Genomic DNA, 22,500 nt, shown 5'->3' with positions numbered 1-22,500 from the left:
CAAAACTGACCACATCTCAAAAATCTTTGACAAGTCTCTGAATTAAAAGCCCAGAATAGGTTTCCTTTCTTAAAACCCTCAAAAAATAGAGATCCCCAAGAAATTTAAGCCTTCATTTTACAAAATAAGGGAACTGCGTTCTTCACTGGGGTGCTTAAGTTCACCTAATAAGTAGCCAGAAGGCTAGAAAAATCGTGGACAACTTATTCATATTGCTTATTAGCATTGTCAACAGTTCAGTCAATAAATCAAGTTTCTCCCATGTGTCAGACACTAGCTAGTTGCATTAACAGTGAACAGAGTAGGCCTCGTTCCTTATATTCCAATAGAGAAAAGAAAACTCTTCAAGAAACACAAGCTAGTAAGTCCTTTAATAGGAAGAAAGCACAGGATCCAAGAGCAGGTTTTATTCCATTCTGGTGCTTAAGTATTTTATTTTCTTGCTTTTCCTCTCTCTTTTGGAAACAGGTGGCAGGGGTGAGAGGCTGCCTGCCTAACCGTCTTGCAGGACGTAACATTTGAGCACAATTCTGAGAGTTTAAAGATGAGAGGAGTGAGAGGCAGGAGTGAGACTGGGGAGGGAGAACACTTAGCAGAAGGGATTGAACGTGCCTACCCCTAACACAAGAGCATGGCAAATTAGGCAACTTAGTAAAGACTAGCTCACAGAGGTGGGACAGGCTAGATGCTAGGCACCACCAAAAGCTAGCTTTTTCAGCATAATCCTATCAATCAACAGCGGACATAACCTTTTTTCCTCTTGGCAAGACCGACCAATTTAAAATGATTTCTTCTTTTGCTGCACAACAAATTTGTACAGCAGTAACTATTCCAAATCTAGTTACATCTCTACACTTTAGAATGCCAACAGGACAGTACCGATCTACTTAGAGTCACTTTGCTTGCTGTGACAAACCTACTTTTCCTTTGAACACATGCTAACAGCTTTAAAAAGCTATACTTCACATACCTTCAAAATACCACTTTCGAAAAATCATGGAATATTTAAAACATTTTTAAAAGCATTGAAAAGGACATCCACTCACATATATACTGTACAGCTGAGGGTAAATGCTGACACCAACCTTTTGAAAATGATAGGTTTGTTGCTCCATTAAACTGTAAACTCTTTGAGGGTTGGGGCCATGTCTTACTTGACACATTCAAAAACTAAAGATTTTCATTCGTGTAATAAACGTGTGCCCCTTATATTTGAGTTCTATCCATGACCAAGCAATTAAATGTAAATACCACTCTACATGTTAAGGAGCCCACGGAGGCATTCAATGGACAGATCAGCTACTGGAGTACACCACACTGTGCTAACTGCAGAGAATATGTACTATATCCTTGAACAAAACTCATTTATTCTCTTAAGCATGACTCTCACCAAGGTTTTTAAGTGTGGTAACAGCTCATACAAAACCGATCCAAGATTTGTATGTTTTTTTTTTTTTTTTATTTCAAGATTCTCCACTCTTGATCAACCAGACAGGAAAAGACTATCAAATATGAACACGCCCCCAAATTGAACACTTCCCTTCAGAAAAAGGCATTATTTGCAGAAAATAAGTAGAAAGCCATGCTGTGTGTGGTTTGAGTAGGTTCGAGACCCGGTTCTGAAACGTTTCCAGAAACTGCATGTGAAAGGATCCTCACTGTTTACGGCTCTTCCACACACCTTTTGTACACACTATAACCCTCCCACATAATCAGTACAGGCCTCGCTAGACCCATTTATTTCTTGGCTTCAGGCAAACTTCAACACCTCGATCCCGCCTCCTGCACGCCTCCCTGAAACCACATGAGGTGTGACAGTCGCAGTCCCGGGTCCCTCCTGCTTCTAAACAGAGGATGACCGGACTGGTGTGGAGAGCGGCGGGTGGATAGGTGCAGGGACTAGCAAAGGAGACAGGTTTGCCGCCGGGGCCCAGGAACCAGCCTCAGGCTCCACTCCGCGTGGCCGGTCCAGGGCGAGCTGGCCCGCGGAGGGCACAGCCAGGTGCGAATCTCTCTGGGGACACCGAGGACTTGAGATCCATTCCCCAGGGCTCTGGGTCTTCCTGCACCCTCCCCGCACGAAATTACCTTCCCAAGTCACATCGTAACGCTCTGTGACCTTCGCCATCTTCCCAGAACCCAGCGGCGGCGGGGAGAGAGGGCGGGGAGACGCACGACGTCACCAGCGACTGGGCGGTGGCAAATGACGATACCATGTTTCATTGGTCGACAGCGGAGAGGGGGCAGGATCTACCGCGCATCTGCTCCTCACTTAGGGGAGAGAGGGGGCGGAGCCAGCGGAGCAAGAGCGACAGGAACAAAGGGGCGGGGATTGGACGGGACTGGGCGGGGCCGGACGGGGCGGGGCGGGGCGGGACCAGCGGGAGACGCGCCAGGGCAGCAGAGAAGGATGCTTTTCCAGGCTACAGAGCTGGCTTGGCCTGAGGTAACTTCCTTTCCTTCTTTTTTTCTTTTTTCTTTTTCTTTTTCTTTTTTTCTGAGAGTTTTAACAAATGTTACGTCTTATTGTTCGCCGTTCCCCGTTTTTCATTTTCTTTTACATAGATGAATTCATGCTCTTCTTCAGAAAGCCCTAAAACAACGTTCCAGTCAAAAATTTGCCCCACCAGCAACTTTCCTCCATATATAATGAGATTGGCTTATTGGCTTTCTGTGGGATTTTAACGTTCAAGTAATCAGAACAACAACAAAGTTTATGAACGACTTCAGTTTTCATTTTCGGGCCCCAGGGTCAAGGCATTCTATTTTCCTCAGAAGGCCCTGCTACACACCTGCAAACATAGAATTTTTTTTTTTTCATCCACAAGTTTAGATTGGAATTTCCATAAGAGCACCCAATGTGTACTTTCTTATAAGGAATGAATAAAAACAAGAATAAATATCCTTTAGTGCCTAAATGTTGCTTCCTTCACTCCTCCAGGGAAAACTTCCCACCAAAAATTTACTTGCCACATCTCCTGTAGCAAAGGTGAAATGGCTATACTGCAAGCAAGAAATGTGAGGGTCCCCAGCCATGCATTTAGTATTTCATGCAATGAAGATATTGCACTGTAGAAAAAGGATATAAAAAAGGTGTGGGAAGATGACAATATGTTACAAGTGACCCAGGAGTTAGGGGTTAATAAGAAAAAGACAATAAAGTTGAGGTGAAAAAGTTGTAGCCCACAGACCAGTTTTTTGTTTTTGTTTTTGTTTGTTTTTCCCCTGGGGGATTGTTTCTTTGTTTCCCCCCAGCCTTCTTGAGGTATGACTGACAAAACTATTTATTTGCAGTGTACAGATTAATTATTTGAGATGGTTACCACAAGTTAATTAACTCATCCCTCACCTCTAATAATTACCATGTTGGGAGACAGCGAACTCTTAATTAGCTTTTACCAAAATGTCAAATATATGACGTGATACTGTTGTTGACTAAAATCTCCATGCTACTATTCCCACATGCATTCCTACTATAAACAAAAATTTACATCTGTGGTCAACATCTCCCCATTACCATCCCTTAATAATTTCTAAGATGGAGGGGGCAGCTCCAAGAAAGGACAGAAAAGTTAGGTAACTTATAAACTTGCATTGGATTCTGAATGAGTTTCTTCCCCAGATTAAGTAGACTTAAAGAAAGATTTCCTTAAAAAAAGATTTGAAATGCTTCAGTCAAATTCATACTAATGCTTGGAAAAAGACTATGTAGTATAGAACATTGCCCCTTACTGTTTATTCCTCTCCTTCTTGCTTTCCTTCCCATGATAGTACCTATCCTTCCCCCCCCCCTTCCTTTCTCTTTTCTCATACCCAGTCCTGTTACTGTTACATCTCCCAAAGTTCAAAGGCAGATCTACTTTATAATATCTGGGTCCATACATTTACCTCCTCATTTTAGCCTGCCATAACCATGTCCCACAGACATACCCATGATACCATTGGCTCAATTATTTATGCCCCTCTCCTCTACTTCCCATTTAACATCTAATTTATCACTAGTCTCTTCGGGATTGCTCACTTTCTTCTCCTTTCTACCCATAATAACATAGCAGTATACACAGTATCATCAGATTCTCTACTCCCTCAACTAATTACTGTTTCATAAGCATTTGTTTTATACTCACTTTCTATTATCACCAGGCAGTGCTCAACCAACAGGTGCAGTCAAGAAATAAAGCCTGGTATGTGGAACACAGATCTAACAGTCAAAAACAGCACCACAGCTAAACTCCTATCCCCTCTTAATTTTGTAAACATGTCCAGTGATAGAAGAGAGGAAACATTTATTAAAATAACAAACAATAAAATTCCAGATAGTCATATCCCAGATAATAAACCTAAGTAACATGAAAACTTAAGACTTGATGCCTCCAAAAATTACCAACACCATTCAAATGAGCCTCAGTTAAAATGACTTACAAAAAAGTTCAGATGCAGAACGTACAATATTTTAAATATGGTAAAACAGCTCATGAAAGACTCAAATATTATCCAAGGGAACACAGAGAGAAAAATGAAATGAGGGAGTCAATCTATATCATTAAAATATAATTTAATAAAGAGATGAGATAAACAAAACCAAAATGATGATGAAAATGAAAAATAAAGTAAGTCAAATAAAAAGTTCAATTGAATGAATGTTATTGATTATATCATGCATGAAGACATAAAGACAAAAGAGATGTATTATATGATTAAGTCAAGATCAGTGATAGGATTTTTTGATGTATGAACAGAATATTGGAAAATCTATGAAAAAATCTACATCTCTAAATATACAAGAATGAATATTTCATTCAAAAGGTATAAGAATATTTTTAATGAAATCGTAGAAGATATTTTTTAAATATAGGGAAAGGAAGCCTATACAAAAGGCACACAGAACAAATAAGCAGGACCAGAAAAAATAACTCATTACATAGTATATTTAAACCTATAAATATACAGAACAAAGGTGGAAAAATTAATGCTCTGACATTCATTAAACAGAAGAGTGAAAAATTCTCAAGCACGAAAAGATTAACAACATAACAGTGAACAATATGCCTTTCAATAGAAACTTTCAACTCACATATCAAATTTTATATATATATATATATATACATTATATATATATATATATATGAGCTAGCATACTATTTAGAAGATAGAATCTTTCTCTTTGCTGCCTTCAAGAAACAAAATGTGTCACTAAATATAACAATATCCTTTGGCTGAAAAGATGTAAAAAATGAACTGCAAGCAAATAGAACCAAGAAACAAAAATGTATTCCTATTCTAATGTCTACAAAATAGCCTTCAAACCACTCCCTGTCAAAAGAGAGTGTCTTAGTGTTCTATTCCTGTGAAGGGACACCATGACCATGACAAATCTTATAAAGGAAAACATTTAAATGCGGCATACTTACTGTTTTAGAGGTTTAATCAATTATCGTCATGGTAGAGAACATGGTGCCACTCAGGCAGACACAGTGATGGGAGTAACTGAGAGTTCTGTATCTATATCCACAGGCAGCAGGAAGAGGGAGGCCCTGGCTACGGGTTGGGCTGTTGAAATTTCAAAGCCCTAACCCAGTAACACACTTCCTGCAACAGACTACAACTACCCAAGGCCACACCTCCTAATCCTTCTCAAGTAGTGCCACTTCAAGATGACTAAAAATTCAAATATATGAGCCAGTGAGAATCACTACTTCATACAGATAATGAGCCAAACCGTCAAGAGAAAATTTCAATTCTAATATATAAGCACCAACTAGAAACTCAACTAATTTTGTCAAGAAAATACTGTTGGATTTAATATCATAGATTTACAACATCACAGTAATAGTGGGTCATATCATCAACCTACTCTTACCATTAAACAAATAACTATATAAAATGAGTAAGAAACACGGAATTAAACAGCATCATGCATCAAATGGACCTAGTACATACTTACAGAATGTTCCACTAGAACACCAAAGAATACATATTCTTCTCAATAGATCACATATTACAACACAAAGCAAACCTCAACAAGGATAGGAAAATTGAAACAAAATTCTGTATTCCATCTGAACCTGATGGAATAAATCTGGAAATCAACTGAAGGAGCAACTGCAGAAAATAAACAAACCCATGGAAATATAACAATAGACTATTGAACGGTAAATGGAGTAATGCAAAAATCAAGAAGGATATTAAAATGTCTTAGAATTAAATGAAAACAAACACCAACAAAATACCCAAATCTATGAGATAATGTGAAGAAAGTTCCAAAAGGAAAATATATAGTGACAAGTACCTGCACAATAAAAAACCAAAGATGTTGCAAATAAACAAACCAATAATGAACCTTAAAGCATTAGAAAGTCAAAATCCATTCAGTCATCAAAGTTGTAGCTAAAAAGAAATGATGAAGATCAAGATGGAATTTAATGAATGATAAATAGGAAATAAAAATAATTAAATAAATCATTGAAACAGTTGGTTATTTGAAAAGATAAATGAAATTCACAAATCTTTATCCAATTTAAGCACAGAAGAGAGAAGATCCAAATTAATATCAATAAGAGTAGAGATAAAAAGATAAAGAATAAAAGAATTAAGGAAAATTATAAGGTTTGGGGAGATGGCTCAGCTATTGAGAGCACTGGATGCTCTTCCAGTGGTCCTGAGTTCAATTCTCAGCAACCACGTAGTGGCTCACAACCACCCATAATGAAATGTGGTAATCTCTTCTGGTGTATAGGTATCTATGCAGGAAGAACACTGTATATATAACATGTAAGTATATCTTTAAAGAAAGAAAAATTATATTGAGAACATTCTGAGACTTGTGTGAACATACTTTAAAAGTATTTATTCCACTAAAATGGAAAATCTACACAATATGGGTTAATTTTGAGATGCATATAACCTACCCAAATTAAACCAATATGAAGTAAATAACTTGAATAGAACTATTCAACCAATGAAATAGAAAATAATTAAACTCTTTCAACTCATAAAGCCTGAGGCCAAATGGATTCATGATACTATTATACTAAACCTTCGAAGAAATAATACTAACACTCCTGAAATTATTCTATAAAATAGAAAAGGAAGGAACACTTCCAGTCTCTTTCTGTAAAACTAGTATTACCCTGATAGTAAAACCAGATACAGATCCAAAGGAAAGTAGAATGATAGGCTAATATCAGTGGTAAACATAGACACAAAAACTCTCAACAAAGTACTTGCGAACTATATCCAATAATTATCCAAATGTCATTCAATTTGGTGATGAAGTTGGGAGGGTTCAACATACATAAATCAGTAAACATAATTCACCACACAAATGGACTCAAGAACCAAAATCATGATCATTTCCATTGATTCTGAAATGCCCCTATGACAACCCCAACAACCTTTCATGATAAAAACCCTTTATAGATTAGGGATAGAGGGAGCATATTTCAGCGTAATAAACATTGTCTGTGGCAAAACAGTATTGCTATTGTTTTTTTAATAAAAAATATAATGGAAGAACAAGAACCCTTAGGAAGAGACTGCAGAGATGGTTCAGGGTTTATGAGCACTGACCAATTGTCCAGAGTGCCTAGGTACATTTCCCAGCACTAATGGCAACTGTGACTGTCTGTGACACCAGTTCCAGAGGATCCAGTATCCTATTTGGCACTGCACATGCATGATGCACAGACATGCAAACATGCATAAAACTCATACACATAAAATGAAAATAAACCATAAAAAGAAAGGACAAAATACACACATATACAAAGAAAACTCGGCAAAAGAAAACATGGTGTTAGGAGGGCACATATTAGAAAATAAGGGGATATTTGGAGAGGGAAATTGGAGAGATAGGAGAGTAGATATGATATTTCTTGTATTTATTCTTTGAGAAGCTTATACAATATGCTTTGAGCATATTCACCCTTCTCCCAGTTCCTACCAGATTCCCCTCTCCTCTACCCAGGAAACTTTATGTCTTCTACTTTTCATATTTCATTGTTGACATGTATGAAATTCTTGAGAATGAAGATGATTAAAAAGGATACTTAGACCTCATTCCAAGTTCCACCACTTGATAGCTGGTTGACTTTTACCATGTGTATCTCTCTTGAACATCAACAATGCTCTTATGTGAAAAGGTAATATTACGTAAACTAAAAGAAAACACTTCTAGGCTTAAGGATTGCAGCATTGGTTGGATCTCCAATCAACTAAATTAGTTGATGCTCTGGAACTATATATGAGTGTGTTAGCAGTAATTACTAACTTAGGAAGAAAGACACTCCCCAGAGTGAGCAGAAGCTTCCCAGAGCAGCACAGACACAAAATGATCTGCCTGCCATCTCTTACACAGCCTGTTGCTGTGTTGCTGTTGTCCTTCCCTGCCATTGACTTTCCGGGCCACATAGAAGACGAGTGTTTCTCCAGACCTCCGTATCTTCAGTACTAAGACTACTGCTACAAGTAGTATTATATTCTATGGCCTCATACATTCATGAATTTTCTAGTATCCGGGGTTCTTACTTGATGTATTCATTTATAATATTAGCCAATATGTATCTCACTTGTATACATCCCCACCTGACCACACTGGTACCCCTCATCATAGTTGCTTAAATTAATCACTTGCTTAATTATCATTTAGGCAAAGCTAAATGATAGGCAAGTAGAGGAAGTGTGCCAAATCCTTTTCTTTGATATCTCCCCCATATCTATTTTCTCAACAAATTCTATTCATCCCAAATAATCCCCAAGATTGACTTTTTAAATGCTTTGACCTTAATCTAAGCCATCACTGGCTCTTGCCTGAGTAACTGACACCCAATCAACTTAGTTTCATTCTGGCTGTGTAAAATCTATGTTATATACAACACCAGATCCCAGATGTTCTTTTCTTAAAGCCCTTGACAAACAGTTTCATGTAGCAATAAAAATATGCTCCAAAAATTTTTTATGGACAAGCAGGGCTTTGCCTAATATAATGTGCATGTATCTCTCTTACTTCCTATTTTATCTCTTTTCCCTAGACCCCAGCCATTCTTACCTACTGATTGCCTTAAAGATATCATGCCCCTGTGTGCCTTAGACCTTGCATTTTCCTAAAAAGGACCCTTCCTGAGCTTCAACTATCTTTTGTGATTCATATCTCATTTTTAAATGCATCTACTTTTAGAGAGGTCTTTCTTAACCACCCCATGGGAAATGGTTCCTAGTTAATGACTATCAGGAGAAAAAAAAATACATCACTATTTAATATTTGCCTCTTCCATTTATATACTTCATCTATTTTCTACTGCGAAGGGATTATGGCTCATACTTAAAAACATTCTAATGAGTAGGGGGGCCCTAAATAAAATAATATTGCCAAATTCTTACTGTAAAGAGTGACAACATCGAATTATTTGTATCGAGGTTATAGAGATGCTTTTCAAGAAGACTTATACAAGTTGAAATATCTGAGATATACTGTGTGTGTGTGTGTGTGTGTGTGTGTGTGTGTGTGTGTATGAAGTAGAAGGACTTTCTATATAAAAAAGGTGGAAAGGTTCAAAAGTATAGGCAGAAGGGGAACAACAAAGAATAGTAGGTGGAAAGATAAATGTTACAGGTTTTCTTAAATTTAAAATTAGAGATTTATATTTATACATACACATCATATATATGACATGAAAACAGAAAAGTACATGATTATGTACCTTTTATGCTTAGAAAGGAACCAGTAGTAGATACAAGGGATAATATTGGGGAAATGAATATAATATAATGCTATGTGTTATGAAAATATAATGATGCAACCTGTTATCATGTAATAACTAATAGTAAATTATGATGAATTCAAGGGAAATTTTATTACAAGCAATATTCCTTAACGTAAGAAATAGTTTATAGTTTATAATATTTAGCATATCTATTAAAGTTTGCTCTACTAAGGCAAACTCAGAAAAAAATCAAATCAGAAACAATAATTCTATATCCCATAATATTCCATAAAAGTAACTAAACTATAAAGAAATAAATGTTTTTCTATATGTAAGATTGTAACACTTAAAAAAGTACAGACCTGTCTTAGCTTCAATATTCTCAAAATTTTGTGTTCTACTTTCTCATTATTTAAAAGTGAGTTTTTGTTTAGTTTTAAGAATAATTTTACCTGACTATACACTTGCCTATAGTGGTGATGTATATGAATAAAATACCTAAGCATCTAAATATTGAGTTATAATATTATTCACATGATGGGTCAATGTGTCTGCATGATGTGAGGCACTAGGGATTTTGATTGTGTCAACACGCACACAAAAAAGATAACCAATGATTTAAATCTACATTTTATATATATATATATAATGTATATATGTATAAAAAAAGCTATATTGATTTTTTTGTCTACAGATCATTTCAAGTATTAGAATGATAATGAATCAGAATGAACCAGGATCAGACAAGAATAACATTGAAAGAGGTTATATTCTTTGAAATGGGAAAAACATTTTTTTTATTATTTATCAAAATGGATCCAAAACATTTTAGAGTGCACCTGTTTATTTGCTATATTCAAACATTGTGGAAGACTAAAACAACTTCTTAAACTTAATCGTCTTTATGGCCTTTAATCAGTGTTAATTATTTAATAGTACAGCATATAATAAATACTATGTTAATTGATTTTGTAATACTCAGCATCCTGCTCAAATTATGTATTTAGAATCTACTCATTGATATATTCTTTCTTAGTTATAGTGCATTAAAGTGCCTCATGTTGTATAGCACAACTATATATCAAAGTACATTAGTCTCACTAAAATGGGCATATATAGATTTCCATAGATTTTATACCCATGATGATAATACGTTTTGATTAGTGGGTAATAACATAATCCATATTTATTTAAAATAATGACCCATTCTGTATTTAAGAGATCAGTTACTACTTAATCTTCATTTCGTGTCAATAGCTTTGACACATAGCATTTGGAAGGATACTTCCCTTAGAGCCTGATTTACCAAAAGCCAAACCGACTTGGAATTGTTGGAGGAATGTATTAAACATTGTTTTTATTACATTTGTAAAGGATTATATAACATTTAATGTGATCCTTTAAAACACAAGAGCCCAACTCCCTTTCCTGGCCGCAATGTAACATTTGGGGCACTTCTAGCCTTTCAGGTTTTCTGTCATTTACAGTGTGTATAGATTTAAATGCACAAGCTATAGATTGCATATCCGGTGACTTCAGAAAACAGAGAAGAGTCTCTGGGAACGGTTTCTAGTGAGGTCATTCCAGTGTTTTCACAGTAGAGTTCATGCCGGTGATTAGCCCTCTGTGCCACAGTTGTATGAGTGAGGAGAAAAGTACATCCAGAAAGAATACACCCAGAAACCTGTCCCAGGTGGCTCATAAATTAGAGCTGCTTCTTCTCTTCCAGATTTATAACCAAACTTGAGCCTTCTTTTTCTCACAACTTTTGTTTAATTTCCCCATTGTGCATATGCTGTTCAGAGGCATTCATACATTTGTGCAAATGTAACATTCCTTGTGTAAAAATACATATTCATAAATATCCATTTTGAATTCTAACTGTCCAAGAGTTCCACAGTACTTTCACTATGATCTGGTGGATCCTGGAGAAAGCCTAGACTCTATTTGCATAATAAAACCATAGCTTCATAACTTGATAGATGCCCCATAAAAGCACTTATTTGAGTAAGCACCATATATTAGTATAAACTAATAATTAGTGCTATTATGTTACAGATGTAATTGTTATTTGGGGGTAGTCCCTCTAGTTAGTTGATAGTAGCATTATACCTAAAAGTGAGTTAATCTTTTTCTAAGAGCTATAATTGTGAGCTATCCACCGTGGCCACTAGCCACAAACCATGTACTTTACGGGTCATCTTTTGCTTTCCCTGATCATACTTTTGTCTAGGATTATCTTAAAGGCCAAATGGCTACACTGAGCATAAAGTCTCATCTTTCAGTTCATAAATCATATGCAAGTTTACACAAAAGACAGCAGTACTTAGTCACCTCTATAGATTTATTTAGGTAAACAGCCAATGTCCTGGTAGAATGATTCCAGAAAGTGTGCGCACCTTCTAAGTTCAACTCATCAACTCCATGATATTTCACCACCTCTCTCCTGGTGAAACAACATGGTCTCACTTTTTTACATATTTTCACGCAACACAACTTTTGCTTAATATTTTTACCTTAAGGTTATGAAGTAAGGAAACAACATAAATGGGTTTTAAATGCTACCACTTAATTCATAGTGTTACCATGCCACTATAATATTGCAATTTCTTTTTGTTCTTCATATTCTGGAATATGTTAATATTTTGAACCTTAAAGTAATAGACTGGGACAGTTGTCCAACAAAGAAAAAGAGGTAATATGGGAAGGACTTCAGTTTATATAAATTTATAGTAATGGCAGTATTTTGAAATTCAAGTTGTAAGTTCAAATCTAATCATGAAAAAGCATCAGACAATCTCAAATAGGGAATCACGCTTCAAAGATTAGTAGCTTGTAGTCACTGTGGTTGTCACTGGAGTGGCACTTGTTCCTTAAAGGGTTTTAGGTGGAGTTGATCTTTAGCATGTTCACAGATTCTAATGTTGTAAATTTGCTGAACTCAAGATTGTAGACTTATGTTTATGAATTAGTTTACACTAACTCATTACCAGCTCTGCATATCATGCCAAATGTATACAGCTTCATTCGATTTTGAGTAGTAACAATGGCTTGTCAACATACTAGTCTTCTACAGGGCATGTACATCTTAAGCCCAGTCCACACATTCTAGCTATATAAATTTAGTGAGGAGGGCAATGTGTTTGGTGAGCCCTAGTTTCTTGAAATATAAAATAGTTATGGTGACATTTGTTAAATATAACAAGAATTGTAAGTAGCAAGCCTAAAATTCCTCATTCTGCAAGACAACAATCTGTTTTGTTTTATATTTTTAGATGTTTTCTGAGACAAGGTGCCATTATGTAGTCCAGGCTAGCCTCAAAGTCTCACTTCTCCCACGCTGGATTCTCAGATGCTGAGGTCACAGTGATGCATAACCCCAGTGAGCTCAATGACGTTATTTTATATGTTGGATACTAGTTGTTGAGAACTTTCTGTAACATCATCTTTCTCAATTACCTCGTTCATCAACCATACAGTATAAAAGAGAAGGTAGAAAAATCTAAATAAATTCCCACTCCTCTGACATATTTACTCTGTTCTCTTGTAATTATTGCCTACTTAAGTTTTTCATTAAACTTTAAATCCTCCTAGACATTAGTATGTTGTGTTCAACATTTATGCTCAGAAACCTGGTAAGTATTTGGAAAGTCAAAAGTTCCATCCAAACATTGTTTACAATTGGGGGCTTTTCGAACTAGTAGAATTATAAGGAATAAGGTGTAGAGGAAAACATTAAAACATTTGACATCTTTTTATCTTTTTTTTTTAAGTTATAGCCACTGTTTACCCTCACATTATTATATCTGAAAATCAGTGTAACACCAGGGGATTATAAGGATTCATTAGACAATTACAAAAAAAAAAAAAAAAGTAAATTGAACTTTATCAGAAAACAGTGCCAACTTCTATTTGGAATGGCATCAGAGGACACTGCTGGTATTGGGGACAAAATTTCTAAATGCTATTTGATTGGTAAATTGGGACAATATGAAATGGCAATTCACCTGTTTCCCAAGTTGGAAATGACTAGAACGACGTTTTCTGGATAACACTTCCAAATAAATGGATTTGGCTCTTATTCTTGTTTTCTGTATCATTGAAAAAAAAAAAAAAAGTCCACTGGGTGTGTTGGCACATGGTTTCCAGCTGGGACTTATTTAAGATTTTTTTTTCTGTCTTTTCTAAGTAAATCTCTGAAGGAACAAATATGTTAGGAAGCAAGAGCTACTGTAACTTTATTTATTTTAGAAACATGTTTGGAGAACCATTACTCCAGGCTGACCTAAGAAGAAAAATAAAATTAGACTTCAAGTATCTCATGACACAAATCTGTTGCAAATTTGATTTCACTGTAGCTCTTGTCTCATAAATTTAACAAAATTCAGTTTTTTAAATTTTACACTGGAGCAAAAAAAAAGTGCCTTTCACATATTCATAAACATAAAAATGAGTTCAATAACAAAATAGTGAGTATATTAAAAAGCATTTTTATTGGAATAAGAGCAGAAGATACTGTTATCTTTACAAATGGAGGTGTTATTAGCAAATGGAAAAGACAATAAAATTCAGCAACAGGGTTTCTATTTTAAACTTGCACTCATTTTAAAAAACTGTGGGATAGATTACACCAGCAATTAAAATTAGGAGATGGAAAAGTTTAAATCAGTGATGTGAGGTAAGCTAGACACTTGATGATACATGAAACTCCCATGTAAACCCTGCCTGAATCGGGAGCCTGTTGTAAGAATTCAAATTTCTGACCTGTTTTATCATTACAACTCTACACTCTCTCCTTATTCTTCTTTTCATGTTTTCATTTCGTTGCCATATTTATGGGGGAAAAGATGCCTTACTATTCTCTTTTTAGTCTCATTTTTCAATACTAGTTTTAAAAAGAAATGTTATTTTCTGTTATAAAACCATTTAGAAGTTGAACTTCCCAAGTAAACTGCTGCCTCCAAACAGAATAATAAAGCAAGGAATGTGTTTGTATAGGAATATGAATTGTAAATACTATATAATCTCTTAAGGGTAATTATGTTCTTATTATGTAGTGGGGTTGGTTTTAATTTTATCAGAATTCTTTGAAAATGTATTGGGCCCCATTGAAATGGAGTCAAACTTTTCAAAAGTGTTTTAATATATTAGCTGTAGTAGTTAAGAAATTCTCTAATTCATATTTAAGGGATAATTTAATAGTATGAAATAGTATTTATAAGTATAGCCCAACTCAATATGAGGAAAAGGCATAAGAATTCAGATTGGTACAGTATAGTTTTACAATGTGAACGAGTCTTGCAAGTTTTAGGTTAGTTCATAAATAGATGAATAAGCCCTCATAAGTTTTCACATTCTAAAAATATTAGAAAATGAAAATATGTAGATATCATTTTGAGAAGTGTTAATGATAATAGTTAAATATTTTTCAACTATCAGGAACTAAATTTTGTTTATCTCTTATGAAAATAGTTATAATTGGCAGCATATTATCAATGAATAAATACTGATGTGTCAACACAGACAAGATTATCAACAATAAGATGCACGCTAAGCACATTTAAATGAAAAACAACAGTTCAACTAGAGTGCACCATTCTCATTTTAAGAGTTCTCCGACTTTCCAGAATTGAAATTAATGTCTGTGAAACTAACTTAAGTAGAGAATTTATTGAAATTAGAAAAATACATTTTTTATAGTTGAGAAAGAAAAAAGGTGTATTTATTTAAACAAAATAAAAATATATGCAGAAAAACCTGAGTATCTCAGCTTCTGAATTGTATCCATGATTTACCAGTGGATAAAAAGATAGAATTTTTTTTTTGAAGAGACATCATTGAATAGTAGATACCAAAATGAAATTATACTCATGCAGATAAGCAACTGAACAAACATATGGCAGAATTATGGGTCCACAATATTTACCACAGCCACTGTCTGCCAGGAACTCCTCAGTTGATTTTTGTTTCTCAATTGCAGCTGGTATGCTCAAGCACAGCTGGTCTTCAGAGCCTTGAGACTCTACTTCTGACATTATTGGTATTTAAAAATGTAAGCTCAAAGGAGTCTGACTGTCTTATTGGATAAGAAAGTAATGTTCCTCACCTTAAAAGATCCTTGAGAAAATTAAATGTAAAACTGTCTGAAAATGTAGCACAATCCTTACCACATGGGTGAGTCTTAAGTGGTTCTAGTGATTACTGTAGGGAAGTCATTGTTTCTTGGACTCTTCCTGTTTTCTTTTCCGTTCATCACTCAGTTCTGGTACAGGATGATCTAGCAAACTCTGTCATATTTGCTTAGTGACAGTCAAATGGAAGACTGATGTAGATTAGAAATGTCACCTCAAAAGGAGCAAAGGTCATTTGCATTCGCTATCTTTTCCTCTGTAGTTTACCAATCTATATATTTTAATTTGCCAACTATATAGGCAGTTGTCTTGGACATTCATCCAGAGACCAAGGAAGCCTGAATGTTTCCATAAACTTATAAAACATCAAAGAAATCCATGAAAAATTCAGTCTCAGTGGGGTTATACTCACACAAGTCTCTCCCACTTCTTCTTATATGTAACCAAAAATGTTACCTTTTCAACCCATAAAAATGCCAGTAATAAATCTTACTATCACACAAGAGATTTTTCTTCTGTCTTCTCTGTTTAGAATTTCCCCACAATGTTCTTAATGATAATGCCCATGACAAACGTATCAAATAATACAAATTTAATTATTTTAAATTATTTTAATTGTTTATAGCTTCAAAAGGAAATAAAGGCAATTATCATTAATTGGGCAGAGGTTTCTTCAGGGCAGCAGACATGCTAGTTCAGTATTTTGCATTCTGCTCTTCCATCACTCACCTCTCTAGTCTTGTTCCTTTTTGCCTAAAAGTGGGAATGTAAGAAATGGCTTCACAGATGTGTAAATACAAAGGTAATTTTAACCCTTTAATAATAAGCAATGCAGAAATGGTATGAATGTGAGCTTATGCAAGATGAACTAAGATAGCAAGCTTTTATCGTACCAGTGGCAGCCAAAATAAAATCCACAAGGAACAACTCACTTCATCAGGGACTCATTTTGTCCTAAAATATTAGTCAGTTATGGTAATCCTTGGAGAAGAAAACACAGGACCAGGCGGTGTCTTGTAACACCCTGGATTCAAAATCCCACTGCATACACATGAAGAAAGTAATTTAAGAATGAGAAGAGAGATGTGCCTTCTGTTGTTTATATTTTATACTCTGCCACCTCATTTAGAATTGCTGTCAATCATTCCATATTTATTTATTCTTCACTTGGGTGAGAAATTGAGCTAGACATGGAAAAGACCATTTTTGTCTGTGTCAAAGGAGCTTAAATAGCAAACTTATTAGCAAAAAAAAAAAAAAAAAAAAAAAAAAAATGTGCCCTATTTTTCCCATGAACTCTTTTCTTCTCATAGTCTCTAGTATAAGAGCATCAGATCAGATCAGGCATCCTCCTTACTCCCATCAACACACACAGAGACATACACATATGCATCACATACAAGAAAACATGCATATACACACACATACGCATGCACATACTTGAACACACATGCATACATACATATGTACACACATATTCACACACACTCAGGCACACACACACACACAGAGAGAGAGAGAGAAAGAAACACACACACACACATTTGATTAGATCAGGCACAGACACTTCTCTCAAAAAAAAAAAATGGGTCACTCAAATCCTCTTTTCCAACCATTAACTTAAGACTCAGAAATTCTACAACTTGGGGGCGTCTTGAGAGATCAGTTAAAAGTGGTCAGGGAGTGGCAGTGTTGGACACCTGGAAGTAACACAGGAAAAATCTGCTCCATATAGAAACAGTAATGACACAGGAACAGAGCTGAAGAAGTGGTCTTACAGGGAAACTGAAAAGGGGAAGTAACTGTCTTGAGACTTGATAGTACTCTATTTTCTTCTTCCAGTCTCATGCAATCCTTCCTTACGATTTTCTCTTCTGCTGGACAAGTTTGGGTCTGTTTCCATTTCTTACAACCAATGGCTAAGGTAAGATATGACATGATTCTTATATCATTTTAAAAAATAGTTTGATTTTATTTTGAGATTATAATATAATGTCATCATTTCCCTTCCCTCCCTCCCAAACATTTAATCTGCGCCTTCTTGTTCTCTTTACAGTTTGTGACTTTTAAAAATTAATTGTTGTTACATGCATACATGTATACTGCATGCATATATGTTGTTACATGCATACACGTATGTTTTTAAATGTAATCAGTTTCATCTGTAGAATGTTACTTGCATATATGCTTTCAGGGATGAACATTTGATATTGGATAACCAATTATGTATTTTTTTCTGGGGGATACTATTTCTCCCTCTCTTGGTATCCTAGTTGTCTGTAGTTTTGTGTAGGGTTGAGACCTTGTGGTCTTCCCCTCATCAACTTTGGCATGTCTGTTGTTGGTATCCATGTTTAGGTCATGTTTAGGCAACCATGTCGGTGAAACTCTATGGGTGTAGCTTCTGACATTACTGGTGAACAACAAAGTGATTTTTATTGATTTTTAAATTTTTCATTAATTTGCTTTGTTTGTATTTGTATGAAAGCATGTGTGCTGCCATTCGCTTACCACTGCACACACACACACACACACACAACACAGAGGTCAGGGCACAACTGTCTGGGGTTGGCTTCCTCCTTCCACTTTGTTGAGCCAGGGTCTCTCTTCTTTCTTCCACTGCATGAGGTTTCAGTCAGTTTTCTTGTCTTTACCTCCATAGCAGTGCTTGGCTTACAAATGCACTTCTCTACATACAGCCTGTTATGTGATTTCTGGGAATTGAACGAGGTTCTCAGGTGTGTACGGCAAGAGTTTTTATGGCTAAGCCTCCTCGAAGCCCCTTAGTCTCATTTTTAAAGTAAAGTTTGCAGATATAGTTACTATTACTAACACAGTAAAATACTGCATATGACTATTTTTTTATTTAAAATGGCCATTTGCCACCTAAATTTAAAAATGAAGAATAAACTTGGATAACTCAGAACATTAACATGATATGAAAACAAGAAAATTAGTGTCACAACACTAAAAATAAACTATTATAGATTGGGTCCTAGTTCACATTTTAAACTCCTCACACAATACTTCACATTTATGTAGAATGCCAATTGCTTGCAAAGTGGTCACATGACTAATGTCTCAGTTACTTGTCTTTGCTGTGTTAAGAATCATCAACAAGGCAGCTTATAAAATAAAGAGCTTATATAAGACTTACAGTTTCTGAGAGCTAAAGACCATCATGGCAGGGAGTGTGCAAGGTTGACAGGAAGGTGTGGCACTGGAACAGTACCTTCCCCTCCCCCCCGCCACAAACTTGTATTTCTTAATCTTTCCCAAGCAGTTCTACCAACTAGTGACCAAGAATGCAAACATATGAACCTAGGGGGCATTCTGATTCAAACCACAACATTCACTCCATTTTATATTACAGTGTCTGACAGGCTGTGTTCTGAGTAGTCCAACAATGGACATGTCCTTGTGGAAAGGCTATGGATCTCTTAGTTTTCAACTCATAAGACTGAATATCTCACTAGTCCCAAGCTGGTGCTGACACACTAGAGAATCCCGAGAGAGATTCTAGCCTATGTTGGAGTACAAATAAAGTAAATTCTAACACCAGTGAAGGAAGGAATGCCTTGGGGAAAAAAAATAGATGAACTTGCTGGCCACGAGTGAGTATAAGAAGGCTAAAAGCAAAAGTTTCATATGTTCCATGTCAATTTATATGGCTGTCAATGGGAGGTGTTGCTCAGATGTAGAGTGGGTCCTCTCACCTCAAATGATACAGTCAAGAAAATCCTTCAGAACTTTGCCTAGCTGCTGGGGTTTGTAATTGCAGATATAGTCAAGTTGACAACCAAGATTAGCTATAAGGTGGTCCTTATCTCTTACCACATGCAATAAATGGATAAAAAGTGGATCAAAGACAATTCATCAAGTGCAAAGATGCCCTAGAGCATGGCCAGCTCCACCTTTGACAGAAGAATAATATGTAGACAATATTAATAACTTTAAAAGTAAATTCCCAGTATTTGACAACTTAATAATTAATTGGACAAATAAAATGAATAATTTTCAAAAAAGGAGGTTCAGATATCTGGTAAGTACATAAAAAATTGTTCACCATCTTTAGCCATCAGTAAAATGCAATCCAAAAGTACATTGGGAATTCCCTTCCAACCTGTCAAAACAGCTATCCTCAAAAGACAATAAAAATATAGCTATACACAGGTGATGGGAATGAAATTAGTCTAGTCATTATATAAATCAATCTGGCTATTCCCCAAACAAATAATAGAACTACCATATGAGCTAACTATACCACTCCGGAATAATACCTACCTACAGTGATCTAAGTCATCGTGTTACAAAAAGAAAGACATGTCCATGCTTATTGCAGAACTATGCATAATAGGTAAGTAATAGAGTCAACCTTGGTTCACATCAACAAATAGATAATTAAAGAAAAAGTGGTAAATATACATAACAGGGTCTTACTACATTCTAAAGAAAAAATGAAATTAATTTTCTGGTAAATGGATGGATCTATAAGTCTTGTTAAATAGAATAAGCCACATTCATGCATTTTCTCATATGTGATCATCTTTATAATTGATATATTATGAATGAAAGAATCCTCCATGCATTCTATGCATAATTGGTAACTATTTGGGAAAAAGACAGAAATCATTGAGAAAGGTAAAAAGAAAAAGTAGGGAGGTAGACACAATCAAAGCATAAACTATATTTGAGTGAAGGCATCTTTATAAAACCCATCACTGTGTACATGAATACATTAATAAAAAGTAGAATGGAGTCTGAGTTTCTATTTCATAAAATGAGGAGAAATGTTCTGGTTAAAAATGCTTTTGTTTCATCCTCCCTCAAAAGTCCCCATAAGCCAAATAAATGAGTGGAAAAAAGTATGAGAGTATTATAAAAGTGAAAGGAAATAAAGATGCTGAAAGTCTGTAATGAAATTATTTGAAAGACAGAAATAAGACAACCTGGATGCTTAGCAATAGCAATTGTAACCAGGGTGCTTATGTAAAGGACATTCATGAGAGATATGCCCCCTTGCTTTCTTATGTATGAGTTATTTTTATTTAATTTCTCCTAAGAGAATTGTATCATGGTTTAATAAGGATCAGGAGAAACAAACAGGCCAAATAGATGTTTATTCAGTGAGAAATAACTTACAACATAGACAGATGAACATCAGCAGGTTCCTGGTCCCAAGGATGCCTCTGGATGCTCTTCTGTTCCTGTGCTGCAAGCAAGAGAGCTCTGGGAGCTCCTTCCTCAGACTTAGTTCCCTCAGGTAATGTCCTTCCCTGTCCCCACCCCCAATGGGCATAGTCAGTGCCACAGGTGCAGACAAAGTGGATATCTCACTACAGCACTGGAAAGGCTTTAGATGTGTAAGGCCTGAGAGCTTGGAATATTGTTGTACAGTTCAGTAGTGAAAACTAAGAAAAAGGGTATGTCCCCAAGGATTGTCTTTTGACCAAATTCCCAAGCTGAGTGATTCCTTTCCTATAATCAACTTAGAATGTTCCAGGATTCTTCCCTGTCCTGCTTTCCTTTGGGTTTTCTTCCTTCTGAGTGATAAGCATAAAAACACATGCAAAAGGAAACCCTTGTCTACTACTATTTACATGTGAAGGAAGAAAGATCTACCCCATGATCTTGCTGTATACCATTTATAAGTATTGACCCAAAGTAGTCCAAGTCAATACATCACAGGCATACTTGCACTTTGTTATTTGTGTACACAGCTAAATTGCGGAACCAACCTAAAATAGAGACCTGGACAGCAGGGGAAAAAAGCACATGTGCACAATGTAATTTTTTTTCAGCACAAAGATTGAGTTTTGTCATATGTATAGGACATGAAAGTATGAGTGAAATTTTCATGGAAACCAAAAGGCTAGAGGGGGACAGACAGGAGAGGAAAATAGATGTGGGGAAGGATTTATACTCAACACACAACATATACTTGTATGAGAATCTCCTTGTGTAACAGTACCATGTACAGTAAGTATGAGTTTTTAAAAACGACCTTTGAACAATGTCACTTCATAAGCCACCAAAATCCAAATACAGCTATTATTAAAACACTTAAGAGAATCCTCTTGAAACTCCTAAGCCCTGTCTTGGGTATATCCTACCTGTTCCTAAGTGTCTTATTCTCCCATCACTTAAATCTGTTTCAACATTTCCTTGTGTTTAATTTTTATTGTTTCTACATGACCATGTGTATACATGCATATGTATGAATGTGGGTACTTTGACATGTTCAGAAATCACTTCTCTCCTTTCACTGTGTGGGTCCTGGGAATTGAAGTCACATCATCAGGATCAGCAGTAGGCCATTTACTCACTGACCTATCTCCTTGGCCTATTAATCTTTTCTTAAAACAAAAACAAAAACAAAAACTCAACAGTGACTTCAAAAAACAAAGACAAAGTTTTGTTGCTCCCATACGAACTTTGTAAATCTTCCCCTATTTTTCAAAGTATTCATCAACAAAGCTACAAACACTATTCCTTTTGCAGTTACTGGTTCTTTTAAGTCCTCATGTTACTTCAGTTCCAATAATTTCAACAGTCACTTCTAGAGTACCCTATTTCCTGGTTTCCTTCATGTACTGCAGATCTGTATCCATTCCTCCATATCTCTTTGGCCTGTAAATAGTGAAAGGCTCTAACCCTGAATTAATACT

General features: G+C 35.7%; 1 protein-coding gene across 2 annotated transcripts in view; it reads right to left on the bottom strand.

Moving 5' to 3' along the window:
• Emc2 (ER membrane protein complex subunit 2) overlaps positions 1 to 2,199 on the bottom strand; it is a 33,149-nt gene extending 30,950 nt beyond the window's left edge. Inside the window, exon 1 of one of the 2 annotated variants that reach the window (XM_051202515.1) lies at positions 2,089 to 2,199. In XM_051202515.1, coding sequence (XP_051058472.1) covers positions 2,089 to 2,128 — 40 coding nt within the window. In that variant the 5' untranslated portion in view covers positions 2,129 to 2,199. Of the gene's footprint in view, positions 1 to 1,681; positions 1,809 to 2,088 lie in introns of those variants that run through there. The other variant, XM_051202517.1, reaches the window with a different exon arrangement.
• Positions 2,200 to 22,500: the final 20,301 nt, after the last annotated feature.

Source organism: Phodopus roborovskii, unplaced genomic scaffold (assembly GCF_943737965.1).
Source record: "Phodopus roborovskii unplaced genomic scaffold, PHOROB, whole genome shotgun sequence".
Taxonomy (NCBI): Eukaryota; Metazoa; Chordata; class Mammalia; order Rodentia; family Cricetidae; genus Phodopus; species Phodopus roborovskii.
This window is presented reverse-complemented; position numbering and strand designations above follow the sequence as displayed.